At 37.7% G+C, this 17,492-nt stretch overlaps 1 protein-coding gene across 2 annotated transcripts in view; it reads left to right on the top strand.

The window, feature by feature from the left end:
* The window catches only part of hpca (hippocalcin), a 37,709-nt gene that overhangs the window by 15,227 nt on the left and 4,990 nt on the right, over positions 1-17,492 (top strand). For both annotated transcript variants that reach the window (XM_079878409.1, XM_079878410.1), the window contains exons 2-3: positions 13,187-13,331; positions 16,656-16,937. In XM_079878409.1, the coding sequence (XP_079734535.1) occupies positions 13,236-13,331; positions 16,656-16,937 (378 nt within the window). In that variant the 5' untranslated portion in view covers positions 13,187-13,235. The remainder of the gene's footprint in view (positions 1-13,186; positions 13,332-16,655; positions 16,938-17,492) is intronic.

The following is a 17,492-nucleotide window of genomic DNA, read 5'->3' on the forward strand; positions in this document are numbered from 1 at the left end:
TAACTCTTTAAGAATCAAGCATTTTTGAAGCAAATGAAGCATTTGACGACAGCAAAGGTGATACAATGTAAAAATACCGTTAAATTTAAATGATTTCGAAAATCAACCAGTAATCGTTATGATACTGATATATTGTGCATTACTACTTTAATTTCACTAAACTGGATGCCATTTGATGCCAGTACCAGTGCAATGAATTAAACCGATAGTGAGCACGAGTATACAACTGAATATAAACAGCATTCCTTTCCAAAAGGTGGCTGTCTATTTTCTGTCAACGTCATGATCTGTTCCTTGTGTGTTAACCCTCCAGCCTAAATGTTTTATACATTCAGATCTGGTTTTCATAGGTCATAGATCTCAGTTACATTAGTAAGTTATGTTGCTACAAATAATCGAAGCAGCACTTAGCTCATTTAAAGTGGAATGTGAAATAGTCTTTGTGTGCTTTTGTGCGTGTGTCCTTCTGTTATGGCTCTGCTCTGTCCTCTTGTGCTCTGATGCTGTGCCAATGTTGATGAAGGCCGCTGGTCCCTTTCTGTGACCCACATACTGTAACCATAAGTGCTTCTAAAAGCATGAGTTTTTCTAAGGAGGCGTGCTCGGGGGTGGATCTCGATGTGCCACTTTTTTTTTTAAACACTCCATCTCAATGTCATCTGGCTCAGGCCAGACGACTTGATAACTGGAGGTGTTTACAACAGTGAGAGGTTGTTCCTTCACAATGTAGTAGTCCAGTGAGTCATTTTAAGCCAAAATGGGGGTCAACCTTGAACAAATTGCAACAGAAGCAAACTCAACTGATTTTGTATCCTCAATATGTCCTGAGTAAGGAAAAAAAAAGTCCCGAAGAATCCCATTAGGGGAAAGTTTCGAAAAAGACCGAAATATAGCCTATTCATACGCCTAGGCCTATTCATTCTTTTTCTTACGTGAATAGGGTAAAAATTTTAACCTTTAGATATCACCATGAAAATTACTGAGTTGATTACTTACATCAAGACAAAAACAAATTTTTTTCAAAGTTTTTTTAAATTGTTTGTTAACATGGACAAACGGTACATAATCTAATTACGTATGTGCTAATTTGCATAAATACCATAACAGATCTAAACTAGGGCTGTCAAACGATTAATCGCGATTAATCGCATCCAAAATAAAAGTTTGTGTTTACATAATATATGTGTGTGTATGGAGTATAATTATTTTCTATATATAAATACACACACATTCATATATATTTAAGAAAAATGTGTTATTTATATATAAAATATTTATATATAATATAAATATATATACACAGTATATAAATGCAAATATTTCTTAAATATATACATGCATGTGTGTGTATTTATATATAGAAAATAATTATACACCGTACACACACATATATTATGTAAAAACAAACTTTTATTTTGGATGCGATTAATCGCGATTAATCGTTTGACAGCCCTAATCTAAACATTGGGTCTAGCCAGGTGAAAATGTCTTGTTGAATCTTGTTGACATATAACAGTAAAATACTTGATGTTAAGGTCTGAATGGAACCCATTTAGGCTACCCATGAGCATTAATACAGGCAGGAAGAAGTACTTTAGAAACCAGCCTTTATTCATTTTTAAGAGATTGGGTTTGGGGCTGGGTCCGTGGGACTGTTTCTGGGGGACGAGTCTGAGGGAAGAACAGGAGACAATGGTAAGGAGAATGCAGAAGACAAAAGTTAAGTAAAATAAAAAGTGAATCCCTAGAAACAGTCCCACGGACCCAGCAACAAACCCCATCTCTGCAATAATAACTAATAAAGGCTGGTTTAAAGTACTTCTTCCTGCCTCTATGTATTAATGCTCATGGGTAGCCTAAATGGGTTCCATTCAGACCTTAACATTAAGTATTTTACTGTTATATGTCAGCAAGATTCAAACAGACTGTTTTCAACAAAAAAAAAGAAGCTTTAAGGTTTCCTTCAGTTTTCCACCAAAATAAAAGCTTAATGGAAACCGAAGAAACTAAGACAGCCTTAATTATTTTTGTTGTAATTTTACAGTTGTGCTGTAAAGTAAAATTATTATTATATTTTTCTTAAATACTAATTTTCTTTATTTTACAGTAAAATACTACAATAGTAAAATCTATTATTTTGTTTCTTATTTTAATTTAATAACAATAGGACAGTTTTTTTTATTGTATTATTATTATTATTATTATTTTGTAGTCATATTGATGTATAATTACAAAAAAATATTGGCCAAATTATGTAGCCCTAAAAACAGACACAGCAACCTTGTGCGTTTTTTAAAAAAAAAAAATAACATTTTAAATTGCTATCACAACTTTTATCAGAAAAATCGCAATTTCAATTTTTCCCCTAAATCGTGCAGCACTGCAGCTATCACATAAAATACCCTTTGCAAATGCATATAAATGTGCAAAAAACACTCAGAACACCTTAGCAACTGCGTAGTAAGGTCCTGACAATCACCCACAATACCCTAGCGTAGTGGTACTGATTTTTGCTAAATCTAGAAAATCTAGACAGAGGCTTGTATTCTGTATATGTTCCCACACAACTTACTCATCAAGTCACTGATAGAAAGCAACTTTTGTTGAACAGAATAACCCTCAGTCACTGTATGAAATGAACTGGATTCCTTCTGGAGCCACAGTCTAACCAAATTATTGTTCTTGAAACAATAAACAACAGATGAGCAGTTATTCTCTTTCAACACCATCTGCAACTCTGTCCAGCTTATGACTTACAACACACATACATGCACGTGTGGACACATACACATGCACTCACGGACAGGTCACAGAGGTCATCCGCTCTCCAGTGATTATCAGGCTTACACTCTAAGAGCAGGTCCAAGTCTCTTTTGTTTATTATGATCAAGTGATCTTCCTACAGTATGCTTGCATGGATGATGAGACTTTCTTTATGCATCTCTTGTGAGGTTTGAGAAGGGATAGTGTAATAACGGCACACTACCACCGATGTGTCAGAAAGCTTGTTAACGGAAGTGTAGGTCATACGCTGGGGGAGATGTTCATAGCGCGTGTCCATCTGTCTGCTGATGCCATGTTTTTCTCACATATAATCTCTTTTCTCTCTCTCTCTTTCTCTCTCTCCCCCCCCCCCCCCTCTCTCAGAGTAATATCTATAATGCTCATGCCATCATATGACCCTACTGTAATCAGACTGAGAGATAAGTGTGTGATTCCTGTGTGATCCGCATTAATAGTCATGATTAAAACAGTGCTAGTGTTGTCTTGTGGTTCGCTTACAAACCCTGAGCTAGCTTAAACTCATAAAGTTTGTTGAATTTGATTGTTTGGAGTTTCGGTTATATGATGAGATTTCTACTACGGGGCTGCTGAATGCTTGAATCTGATTGGTTGACGAACGTTCTAATGTGTGCAATTATTTTCAGGGAAACGCATTACATTACAGGTCTTGAACGCATTACAGGTCCTTATCACTACGCCAAATGATTTCAATTATTTCAAAAGTCCTTATAGACTACAACAGCAAAATAACCAAAACCCACAACGACACTGACAAAGCAAATAAGTATAGTAAACAATAGGATAAAAACGACAGATTATTTCCATGTTTTTATATACTCTCTTTTTCCTGCTCTCTCTCCCACTCAAACGCACACATACGGTATACGGACACACACTCGCACAGAAACGGGTTGTCAGTGCTGCTGTAACGATTTTATCGGTAAATTAATTTAACAACTGAAAAGCTACATGACATTTCTCATTAGCGAAGTAATAACGACGTTGTTCTTGGAGAAGATAAACTTACAGTTTCGCAATTAGTAGAGACGCTGCTGCCGAACACTGTTGAGAGACTCAGATTCGGGTAATTCACATACGCTTAATCTCTCTCTCTCTTTCTCCAATAACTGCATTAATAACTGCAATAGTCTGCTATCAGTTGCTGAAGCATCAGTTACTAGCTCTAAAATTACATTTTGGAATTAGTAACGGAGGCTTTGGATGAGATGCGTAAGAAATTAGTCTCACACACAAGCGTTTTAAGGACAAAAACCTGACAAATGTCTTGAAATACATCATCTGAACAATGTTTTAAAATGTGGTAACCGTAGTATAAGCGGAATAACTGACTCCGGGTCGTTTAATTATTGAAAATAATGCACATCCGAGGTGCATCACCTCAGGTGTGCATTATTTGTCTAATAATTCAAAGGCCCGTCATCAATTATTCCTTACATATAATTTAATAAGAATTAAAAATGGAAATGGGAGTGATGCTTGACAATGCAAAATGAGTCACCACAATCCTGGGATGTTCCTGGTCGGCCGCCAAGGTGTTGCCATGCTAAGGTTTGGTTTTAGTGCATTGCTTTAAAGTTGCTGGGGGGTTCTGCATAGTTGCCAGGGAGTTGCTATGCTGTTGCCAAGGTCTTTTGAGTGGTTTTTAGTGCATTGCTATACAGTAGGGTGTTATGCATGGTTGCCAGGGAACTACTATGCTGTTGCCAAGGTTGTCAGAGTGTTTTATTGTGCTGCTATAAAATTACTAGGGAGTTCTTTGTGGTTTCCAATGTGTTGCTATGCTGTTGCCAAGGTGTATTAAGTGTTTTCAGTGTGATGCTATACAGTTTCCAGGATGTTCTGCGTGGTTTCCAGGGCATTACTATGTTGTTGCTAATATGTTCTGAGTGTTTTTTAGTTGATAAGCTGTTGCTAAGGTGTTCGGAGTGTTTTTTTGTGTGTTGCTGTACAGTTGGAAGGGTGTTCTCTGTGGTTGCTAGGGCTTGGCAAACACCAGTAACAAGCAACATTCAGGCACCAAATACTCAAAAATATTCTTTTAGCCCGTGGAATCTTCCATTCGAGGAGGCAGGGATTATGACAGAGACTTGGATTTGGTACAACAGCGGTTTGCGTCATTTCCTGATACCATTCTCCCCTCTTCTCCTCATAATTTCCTGTCCTCTCTCTACTGTCCCATCAAAAAAAAAAGGCCAAGCTTCTCTCTATCCGCTTCTAGCCAGCTGATATCAGCTGAAGTCCCTGTTGGCAAGAGGTATGAAATGATGTCTACAATGTGAGCTGACTGAAGGGACCTCACTCACCGAGGACACAGCCTCATTCTTATTTTTACCTCCTTCATTAGCGTCCTTTCTTCATCTTCCTCTTGCTCTCTCTCTCTCACTCTTTCTCTCTGTCTGTTCTTGTTATTATGTCCTCTAGCCCCTCCCTCTCTCTTGAGTAATGTGAATTAGATTCATTGATTCAGGTCAGGGCTCAACCCCTACTGTCTTCATTAAATCCATACCTAACATAACAGCTGGATGAACCGAGTGCTGCTGTGTAATGCTACGCTCAAATGTTAACCCAAACATCTAGAAATGGCTTTAAAGTCTTTTCAGACACCAATGTAACGTCACATTGTTCAGGAGCTAATCCGTGATTTGAAATCTGTGTTTAGATATAGCGATTTACCGTGTTGTTGTACACTTGAGGAATGAGATTGGCAGGCACCCTTTAGCCTCTGTAATCTTCAATTTTTTATGGATTGGGGATTTCAGCACAGTGTTTATAAGGAGAAGGTCTCTCCTTTATAGACAGACTCATAGGTGTTCTTGTATGTCATCAAAATGTCAGCACAAGAATTCATTTTGTGTACATGGTGCAAAAACAGGTTGTAATTTCTTTCCTTACTCCCACACAGAAAGGGGGAAAAGACTGAAAAAAAGAGAAAATGGCTGTGTTTCATGTCTCTCTGTCTACTGCCTACATAAGCAGCTGCCTTCTAAGAAAGTATATATCCATCAGAGAACCTCAGAAGTGACCGAATTTGGAACACAAAGGCAGAAACTCATATAGCCACACACATAGACTTTGGCATTATCGTGTTACTAAGCTAACAGTGCTCTACTCAGTAAGCATAAAAACATGCATGAATATTTTTTCCACACAAGTTAAGCATGAACCCTATTCCACAGGCGATTTCATTGGGCAACTCGATGCAGTTACCTATCAAGAACAGTTAAGGTTTCATGGATTCAGTTCAGAGCTCAGAAAAAAACATGATGGATTAAATTGTGACAAACAGTATGCTATCTATCAGGATATGCTACCAATGCTATACGGTTAGGGTTGGGGACTAGGGTTTTACTTTATTTTGATGGTCCCTTTAAAGGTGCTCTAAGCGATGTGATGTTGACGTTCGAAGTATTGTCAAACAAAATGGAGGCTAGCTCGACCCCCCCCCCCCTTTCCGTGCTTCCTGAAACAGGCTTTTCCGATGTAAATTCGGGACTTCACACGTTCCTTCTCCTTTTCCCTCTTCATTGCTATTTGTTCATCGGAACGTCGTCTCTTTGGTCGTGTGTCGGGCATATCAAAATTCAAGAGAATATAATTCTATAATTTAGTCGTTGTTGTTGTCTAGGACATCTCTCTAGCTAACTTCCCTCTTTCATGCCTCTCTCTCCTCCACTCCCCACACCCCCCTTCATGTGAACGTGCACTAACCCCCCAACCCCCACCCCCACCTCCACCTCCACCTCCAAATCATTCTTGTCGGTTATTGGCTGGAACACTGTTTGTTATGTTTCGTGGTCCAGGTTGGCCAGTTTGTTTTTGTTGCCGTTTGTGGAGCCTGGTCTGTCTACAGAGACCGCGTTTTTTTTACAGTGTGTTCAGGGGACAGGCAGCTAGTGGATAGTGAGGAGATGTTTGCTGTATGTGACAAAAAATGGTTCAGCCTAAAAAACGTGTGACATCGCTTAGAGCACCTTTTACATGTTCTGTTGACTATAAGTAATGTTGCACCTACATGTCTACTAACTTTCAGAGTTTAAGTAGAGTATTAGTAGACTTTTAGATTAAGTTGACATGTAGTTGCAAAATTACTTATAGTCAATAGAATGTCTGTTGGGGGAGCATCACAATAAAGAGTTAGCAGATATTCAGCAGACAGTCTACTAATACTCTAATGAGAGTTAGTTGATATAAAGTTGAAAAGTTACTCATAGTTAACAGCACGCTCAAAAGGGAACATCAAAATAAAGTGTTACCGGGATTAGTATTTGTTTGAGCATTACTGTATGTCAGCAATCAGCATAGAAATGTTTAGAATTGGCTACGACGCTGGGTTTGCGCTTAACTGGTTTGGAGCGAAAAATCACGTTAAAAATACACAGCATTCACAAATATTTTAAATTAGACAGTTTTAAAATATATTGTACTATTTTAAATGGATAGTTTAACAATGGATTGTTGAATAAAATATATTTACAATCAACACTTCTCTTACTTTATCCATCAATTTATTTTTCTTTGGTTTGTTCTTTAAAGGGGGGGTGAATTGCTGTTTCATGCATACTGAGTTTTTTACACTGTTAAAGAGTTGGATTCCCATGCTAAACATGGACAAAGTTTCAAAAGTTAAGTTGTACGTTTGAAGGAGTATTTTTGTTCCAAAAATACTCCTTCCGGTTTGTCACAAGTTTCCGAAAGTTTTTTTCGAGTATGGCTCTGTCTTACGTAAGATAGAGCGGAATTTCCTTATATGGGTCCTAAGGGCACTTCTCCGCGGCCGCGCGCGCACTCGCAGACCAGAGAGAGAAGAGAGCGAAAGCAGTACGTTACCTCAAAGCGCTATGCTCGGCTTTTAGGGAAGTCAATGTCACCAAAGAAGTGGGTTTTTGGTTGGCAGGGCAAGACAACCCTGCACAGATTCCCAAAGAACCCAGCGTTAAGGGAATAGTGGATGGAGTTTGTTTTTTCGAAGCATCAACGGAGGTTGTGCACGACTCTTTGTTCCCTGCATTTCGACGATGATTGTTTTATAAACAAAGCCCAGATCGACTTATTTGCAGATCGTCTAATGCTTAAGGATCGAGCAGTCACGGTGAGTAAACTACTTCAAATGTCTCTCTGTGTTGTTGTTAGATCAGTTAGCACAGCTATAGCACACCGCCCACACGGCCCGCCCCCAGCCGCTCGTTTTTTTCCGGAAAGACTCGGTACAACCAATCTTTCACTTATAAATATAATAAAACTAAAGACGTTTTGGAGATATGAAGGATGCAATACTACTCTATAGGTACTCAAGATTAACAGGAGATTGAGTGAAAATGAGCATTTCACCCCCCCTTTAACGTTAATTTATATAAAAGTCCCCCTTGAACAGACTGACAAACTCAATTGTAGCTTGTACAATGAACTAGTAAAAGACTTGTGCAATGAAATGGAAATAATTACAAGCAGTATAAAGACTTCTAAAGATACTTTATAATTTATTCTATCATTTTGATCATCTTTTTTAATGTATTGTCTTTTTAATTTATCTTAATTGAGGATCTTTTCTCAGCAAATAGTGTATGTAGCATGCTATTAATTTGATTAAAACTGTTAATCAATTGATAGCCTTGATTTTTTTTTTTTTTTTTTTTTTTGTGGAGCTTTACACAATGCATTATGGGATTGCCTTCCCCACCAGGGATACATCCCAAAATGGTGGTATAGTAAAAGGCAGCTTAATTATGCTATCTTCTTTTTGGAACAGCTGGGTGGGTGCCTATGATTTCTTAAAATGCTGCCTACAGAGACAACTCAATAGGGGTTGGGGGGGAAAAGGGAGAGAATATGAAAGGGAGATTGTTCATGGAAAGGTTGCGCAATTAGAATTAAACTTTAGAGGAATTAAAAGGGTCTTAAGCAAACGAAATGAAGGATAGAGCTGGCGGATTAAAAAGGAAGAGGCAGAGAAAGAGATGGCATCTGATTTAGAGAGATCAAAAGTCGCTTGTCGGGTTAGATTGATTCTCTGATTACCTCTGTTTCTCATAAATGGATGAGAGATAGAAACACAGGAGTGGGGAAAAAAAATCAATTCTGTCATCCTCTTTCCTCTGCCTTTTTATAGATGCAGGAATAAGATACTCTTGTTGTGAGATTCATCTTTTGGCTCTTTCTCCCCTCCTCTGATGCACTCTCTAACTCCCTCCCTTCATTTCTCTTTACTCCTTTCGGCCTTACACTTTTATTTCACTGGTGTGCAGTGGCTCATTCACTCTCCACTCTCTTGCTGGCAGGGATTTTAATGAGGCTCTTGTGTTTCAGATATGCAGCCTCCTCAGCCCTCAGGCTTTCCCACACAGCAACAACAACAACAACAACAACAACAACTCTGAGGCGATTTCACTGAACAGTTGTGGCACTTTTGAATGTGGTACACTAACCGCCCGCAAACTGGTTTAAACAGGCAACAAATGCGCTGAAGTCTCTCTTGTCAGCGCAAACATGCCTACTACTTATGACCGTGCTTAAATAATTTTTTGTTTATGTTGTGCTTAATGATACTGCAGTTGGCACTATAGTGACACCTTGTGGTGCGGATGCAGCATAGTGTAAACACGAAACAAACAGTGCAGTCCTTGGTGAATTTTCACAGCATTTCCCTTCATTACTCTTCATTCATCCATCCCTACAGCTGGATTAGCAGTCCAGATGTTGCTGACCCACATAGAGGAGAGGAACAGCTGTCTGCAGAACGGGGTGGGAAGGCTGTCCTGGATTTTAACAGTCAGAACAACCACTAACACATGTGGGACACTGTGGAGATAGAGAGGATTACCCCTTAAGCTCAAACATCCAGAGGGAGGAACAAGAGAAACTGCAAAGAACAAGAAAAGGAGAAATTCTGTTTGAGGTTGCTTCGGCACATCTGACTTTCTTGTATTTGCTGTCATCGGGTTTTTTTAAGAGCGCTTGTCCCAATGAGCTCTGTTTGTAATTTGTTTTTGTGCACTTTTGGATTTGCAGGCTTTACCAGGTGAACATGTTATTGCTCAGAGGTTGCTCGTTCATAACTCAGGAGGCTTAAAGTCCACATGAAAACAGAAATGGTTTTATTTACTTTCTTCATGCACTTGCATGTTAGTACTCTGAACGATTCATCGCTGTACTTTATTTGATAAAGTAAAGACTTTTATAATGTTACAAAAGATTTCTATCTCAAATGAAAAATGTATCACGGTTTCCTCTAAAAAATATTAATCACCACAACTGTTTTAAACATTCATAATAATAAGAAATCAGCATATTAGAATGATTTCTGAAGGATCATGTGACACTGAAGACTGGAGTAATGATGCTGAAAATTCAGCTTTGCCGTCACAGGAATAAATTACATTTTAAGATGTATTAAAATAGAAAACAGCTATTTTAAATGGTTATAATATTTCTCAATATTGCTGTTATTGCTGTTATTTTGATGGATTGGTGAAATTTTGTCAAAAACATTAAAAAGTCATACAGACCCCAAACATTTGAACATTATATGCTATAATAAGATTGTATATCACATACAAGATAGTATTGAAATCTGAGTTTGGACTTTGGTATTTTGGCTAATCAGTTTGTTGAAAACCATAGAGGAGACTATGAGGGTTTTTTTCGTTGGAGAAAATTCGAAGAGGGAGGATATTTAATCTCCTTTCTAGGAGAAACAAGATATTTAAAAGATCTCACTTGTGATTTTCCCTTTGGAATTGGCCATGGGACAGTGTGAGAAAATGTAAGTGGATGAAGTCACTACATTCTTCATACAGTATATTGCCCTCGCCTTCCTCCAGATGTCTTTTGTTCCACTCGTCTTGGCTGGAGCTACTTTTTTTCTCCTTTTAACCAGGATCGGTTCAGCCTTCTTTTATAAAGTCTAATGAGTGTGTAGAGTGCTAAAACTAACGCGACATATCTCAGTGTGAGTGATGACATTCAAGCCCTGGGGAACGGCACTCCTTTCAGTATATCAGCAAGGTGTCTGCTACGCATAGAGAGACAAGTCACTTGACATTGCACTGCTAGCCAGTTGGAGTTTTTCCAGCCGCAGATGCAGACATAATTACTTCGTCCTGCAGTTTCAGTTTTACATTGTCTCTCCATTTTCTGGTTCTTGTGGAAGGGCAACATAGAGCTCATATTCTGTAGAAATCGGGCAAATATCCACAGGGCTGGTCAAGGCACAAAAGCAGACGAAAGCAGTGAAAACACAGAGCCATTTGCTCATCTACTGGTCAGTCCAACACCAACACTTGGCGGTGATGCTCTTTCATCATCACTGGGCCACCCGCCAGTGTAAGCTGCTCCTGCTCTGCATTCTTGCCATTGTTGTTGTTTTTTTCTCTCAACCACATCCCCCTCCCCCCACTCCCTCGTTGGCCTTGTTGTGATCTCTGTGCTAAATCATTTACTGTAGCTTCAACCCTAAATGGCTCAGTCTGGAGATCAGCCTCTAGCTATAAGCATAAAGTGTTTGGGACATATAATCACCGGACTTGGCTGAGGTTAAAGACGTTTTGAACCTGACGGGGGTGGGCGGATGGTTGACAAAACTAGTAGCAAGGATTTTGCAAGGAATGGCACAAATTTTAAATGTATGAACACTATCATCTAAATTAGGGCTGCACAATTTAGGGAAAACCCTTTTAAAAATGAAAACATTTATTAAAAAAAAAAAAAAAACAGGTTTCTTGTGTTTGTAGGACTTCAGAATTTGGTCAAATCTTTTTTGACATTATAATAATAATAAATAAATAATAATTATGACAACTATTGTAATATTTCACTGTAAAAAAAGTATTTAGGAAAAATAATATTATAATAATACCTTTATTTTACAGAATTTATAATTATTTCGTTTTTTTTTATTTATTCATTTAGAAAACAATCAAGCTTTTATTTTATATTTCACCCAAAAATGAAAATTATCTCATCATTTACCCACCCTCATGTTGTCATAAACCTACTGTACATTACGGACTTTCTTCTATGGAACACAAAACAAGATATTTTGAACAACTGCTTTTGGCATGCAACGAAAGTCAATGGTGAAACATTGCAAAACATTGACAAAAGCGCATTTTGACAAATATCTTTTGTGTTACGTTGGAAAAAGAAAGTCAAACAGGTTTGGAACAACGTGATGGTAAATAATGACTGAATTTTCTTTGAATGTTCCTGATCATGCCTCTTCTAAATGCAAACGTTTTAAAATAGCAAAAAAATGTACAAGCAAATCTAAGCTGAAACTTCACTGGCTGTTTTTATTGCAGACCCACCCCTAGCCACGCCCCTGGACTAATCTAAACTTGATCTGTGGTGTTTCACTAAACGATGTCTCCTCCCCCAGATCATGTGTAATACAGAGCTAAAACAGTAGCTTTAAATGAGGTTTTCCTCATCTGATCTCTCTCCGCTGGGGTTTATTCCTCTCCCGAGAATACACACACTCAGCATGGGGGGTAGAAAATCAAATCAGACAGGCTGCTATCTTCCGTAATCGCGCAAAAATTAGCATCCCTGAAAGTGATACAGTTTGGAGGATGTTCTTTTTCTCAATGCTTATGTAAGGTAATTTAGCTTAAACTCAAACCAGGCTTTTGCTTCTATCACATACTGTCAGATAATCTTTCTTCATTGAGCTCTCACCGATCCCTTAGCTTTTAAGATAAATGTTCCTAGTGCTCAGTGCTGGATGCTTTCATATATCTGTGAAAATCTCTTGTTTGTGTGTAGGCTACTGATCCTCCTCCAGTGTTTTTGTCGAGATGCACCGCTTGGCCTCGCATCGCTGCCCATCTCGCAGTAATTGTGGGCGACTCTGTTATTAATTAGCGCAGGTTCCTAACTGTGCTCTCAAAACATCCTGAGAGAACGGCTGTTTTCCTACCTCACATTCGGACCAATTAATTTGTACATTTCCTTTTGCAGCGTTTATTGGCAGCATAAGATGCATTTTCTCAGAGCACTTTTTGTACCCAGGATGTGAGAATGAGTCAGCTCAGAAGGGTGTTATTAATTCACTAATGGATATGTTCATACACACACTTATAGGAACACACACTCACACACATTGGCTTTAATTATCCATGTAATGTCAGGGGAGACATTAAAGTTCACTGAGCTCTGATGGGTGTCACACCAAAGCAAGAGAGTTCAAACACACGTTAGGGTTTGGAAGAAGCTTGTGGTTTTTAATTAGCTTAAATTTCATGTTCACAATACCGTGACGGCCTCTAATCACTTGACCCTTGGCCTCGTAACTAAGACTCCTTCTTATTATCACTTGAACTCGTAATCTACTCTACTTTTCTACTAGGTGTCACCTCATTGACCCTCATGTCATTTTTGTCGACAGGTCTGACCCGGGGCCTCGGTGTTGTCACTGCGCACAGAGACGTATCATCATGGGAAAACAGAACAGCAAACTCAGGCCCGAGATGCTACAGGACCTGAGGGAGAACACGGAGTTCACTGACCACGAGCTGCAGGAGTGGTACAAGGTCGGAACATCTTGAAATATCCACAGGGGCCCCTAAAAGTATCTAGGCACTTAAGCCACACAAAATGGATGACGTTCATTGCATTACAAACAATATCAAACCAAGCGCCATCATGGAAACAAATGATGCTAGATCTTTTCTCAGAAATTATTACACTTTTCTGATACATGTTGAACGTGTATTTGTTTTATTTTTTTAAGGGGTTATTATCTTTTATTTATTTTAATTTTTTGCTTGACATCTTTCTTTTGTGTTGTGTTATCTGATGCAGTGACATTAATAAATTATTAAGTGCACTGCACAAATTTTTTTTTTGGTATTTTTGTCTTGTTTTCCAGTACAAATGTCTAAACATTCTTAAAGATATTAAGTCGGTAACACTTTACAATAAGGTCTCATTTGTTAACATTAGTTAATGTACATGTATTAACTAACATGAACTATCAATGAGCTATACATTTATTACAGTGTTTATTAATCTTTGTTAATATTACTTCATTAAAATCCAGCTGTTCATTGATTGTTTATGTTAGTTCACAGTGCATTAACTAATGTTAATAACAAATACAACATAATTGTTTTTTAATTTCAATGACTGATTGAAATTAACAAAGATTAATAAATACTGTAGAAGTATTGCTAATTCATGTTAACTAAAGTAGTTAACTAATGTTAACTAATGAAACATTATTATAAAGTGTTACCATTAAGTCAGAATTAAGTGAGTTTATGCGTAAAACAAGAAAAAAATATCTGCCAAATGGGGTAAGAAAAAAACTGAATTAGATTTCCCTTTGAATTAAGTTTATTTTATGACTCCATTGGCGAATATTATTTCTTGTTTTATGCATTAACTCACTAAACTTTGAAAAAAAATCAGAAAACTGAACTTAATATCTTAAATCATTTTGCTTCTCAAGTAAATGTATCTTGATTTAAGAATGTTTAGATATTTGTACTGGAGAACAAGACAAAAAAAAAAAAAAAAAACTAAGGAAAATAAATTTTGCAGTGTGTGACTTTGGTTCCAAACACTCAGTTTACTCTACATGGAGAGTAAATTATTGGACTTCGTTAACGGAAATATTATCTCAGGTAAAGAAACAAAAAGTGCAGTTGTCACTGGAGCAGTACACTTATTTACTCCTAAAATGTGCATATTAGTACCTTGGAATAGTAATATGTACCCTTAAGGTAATACTATGAACCTTTTAGTGGTAAATAAAGTTCCCTATAGGTACTATTGTTGCACTTTTTTTCTGAGTGTATGGTATTTATCCATATGCATATTTGAACATGAAAACAGTAACCCTTTCCCAAAAAGATGGTTAAATATAGCATTTAGTGTATGTCTCTATAAGTGGTGTTCATGGGAAATGACTTACAGTGAATATGTATCCCAGGGATGGTTGCCCCTTGTGCCAGAAGGTTAAGGGCATTTGTATGTAAATTTAAGCTATGTATCATGAGTCCCTGGGGCTGAAAAAACTCAGGGGCCGTATTCACAAAGAATTTTAAGGCTAAAAGTAACTGGCGAATTTAGGAGCAACTCCTAAAAATAATGGGCGTGTCACTCCTAACTTTAGGACTCCTAATTATTTTGACTAAGAGTAATTCACGAAGCATTTTAGCCCTAAAAGTAGCACCTAAGCCTGGGACATCATAAAAGAAGTCGAGAGGACTCCTAACTCACTAAGACCTATTCACAAACCCCTTTTTGTGGCATTTCACGTTGCGATGTTTTGAAATGCGTATGCGGCGGCTACAGGAGCTTCCAATCGCGAGGGAACAATTTTGCATCGTAGGCGTAGGGATGCAATAACGCCACCAACAACAACCAAAACTAGGCTACTCATTGCATGTAAACTAATTGTAACGTTTCATTGTGAATCAAATTAAAATGTTCTTCTCTTTGCAAACGTATAGGCAGAGGCATATAGTGACAGATTAATTCAATAATGTTGCAAAGATATTGCATCAATCCATATGTTTCATTAGGCTACTAGGCTATTTGTTTTGCCTTACTCTTTATTCATTTAGGCTATTTATTCAGTTATTCATCATCTTCCGTCCTTCGCACTACTTGTGTAGCGCACGCATTCTCAGACCTGTCACCTGTCACTCATCATCGTAGGGGAGGTGTTTGGAATCATTCCCGCGTTACAATCATCAGCCAATCAAGGTGGTCACTTCAGTCAAGCTCGTGCACGAGTAATGACGTCATCCATAGCAACGAAGACTCACTCTTAGTTTAGGAGTTGTCATTTTTCTTTACTAAGAGTAGGTCTGAAAGGCGTTGTGAATAACTTTTAAGAGAAAACTCCTAGCTAAAATCTTTTAGTGCGATTTAGGAGTACTCCTAGTGGTAAGATAAAATGCTTTGTGAATACGGCCCCAGATCATTTTGTGCATTTAAGTACTGTCGGAAATGACTGTAACATTTAGTTTGTACGCATTTTGTGTAGTGTAGATGTGGTTTATGGTCTGACAGCCTTGTGCAATCAAACTATATTTCCAATCACTCTGAGGCACAAGATTGATAAGATATACAGATTATACAATTACACAACTAATGTGCATCCTTTGCTTTTCATTATGCACTTAAAATGCTTCCCGTCTTTATTGGGAATTTACAAACGAAAGAAATACTGAATTGTCCAGTTAGTTATTCCAAAAAAATGACTTGAACACACATCATGTCACATCATGAAATCAATTATGGTTTCCAAACCTGCGAGTAGGAGCTTCCCAGGAGGACGTGAATGCAGCAATAGACCTTCTATGGCGTTATTATACTGCCAAATGTCAAAAACCACTTATTGTAACATAAGAGTGCATCCATGTAATTCACAAGTGTGATTCTCTTGGCTTACATGCAGATTTTCTTCGCCCTCGCACAAAACTGGACACATGCTCTCAAATATGCAGTGCTCTTTTATGAATTGCCTCTCAAACATTTGTCCTGTGCACTCGTGAATTTCTCAATCCTCGTGCGCTATAATTTAATTCTCTCTGCTACTGTATTAAACAGTCATTGTGGATTTAACGCTCCTGGCTGTATCAACCAGTCAGAATAGGCTTCCATGACTGACAGATGAAATTGCTGAAAAAAATGCGCATTTGACATTTGGCAGTATAATAACGCTAAACCTTCCGTCTTGGAATTAAGCTCACAATCCCCTTGAATGTTTGTGAAGGATAAAGACGTACATGAAAATTGCAGCATCATCACGAGAAATCATTTATGCTGAAATGTCATATTCTTATAAAGGAGCTTCTTAAAGCATGCCACTAATGGCAATATATGTTGTTCACTCTAAACAGGGGTTCCTCAAAGACTGTCCCACTGGGCATTTGAATGTTGAAGAGTTTAAGAAGATCTATGCCAACTTCTTCCCATACGGTGATGCCTCAAAGTTCGCTGAGCACGTCTTCCGTACGTTTGACACCAACAACGATGGGACCATCGACTTCCGGGAGTTCATCATTGCTCTGAGCGTGACATCACGGGGAAAACTGGAGCAGAAGCTGAAGTGGGCCTTCAGCATGTACGATCTGGACGGCAACGGCTACATCAGCCGTGATGAAATGCTAGAGATTGTGCAGGTCAGAGTCATTCTGCGATGGTTGTGCAACTTGTGCTTTAATCTATGAATTCACTCTTAGAATAAAGCAAATGTACAGTATATTGCATCCATACACTGATTTTCTCAGTGCTGTGATGATTTTGATAAACAAATGTGGATTATTCGGAGATTAAAAGTTTGATGCTAAATGCTAATGCTAACTGTCAAGGTTAGTGTGTGCAATAATTTTATGGTAATGCTTTTTCAATAGGGTACAATACATATTTGTGCTCAAAATTCAAAATAATAAGCCAAAGGATCCATTTCCAAAAGCACAAACATAAGATAGCATTTGAAAATTTAAAAAAGCTTAATTACTGTATCACAGTATATTCACAACTTGTGAAAATATTAAATACATTTAGAAAATGTTAAAACAGTATGTTGTGATATTTATTTTGTTTAATTTTTGTAATGTTTTTTTTTTTTGTAAAGTCATCATTTTATATATAATATAACAATGTTATTTGCAGTGCTTATTATTTACTATTTTTCATAGTGTGATTTTTGGTGAATTGTGTTCAAATCAGTTAGG

The sequence above is a fragment of the Squalius cephalus genome (assembly GCF_949319135.1).
Source record: "Squalius cephalus genome assembly, chromosome: 8".
NCBI lineage: Eukaryota > Metazoa > Chordata > Actinopteri > Cypriniformes > Leuciscidae > Squalius > Squalius cephalus.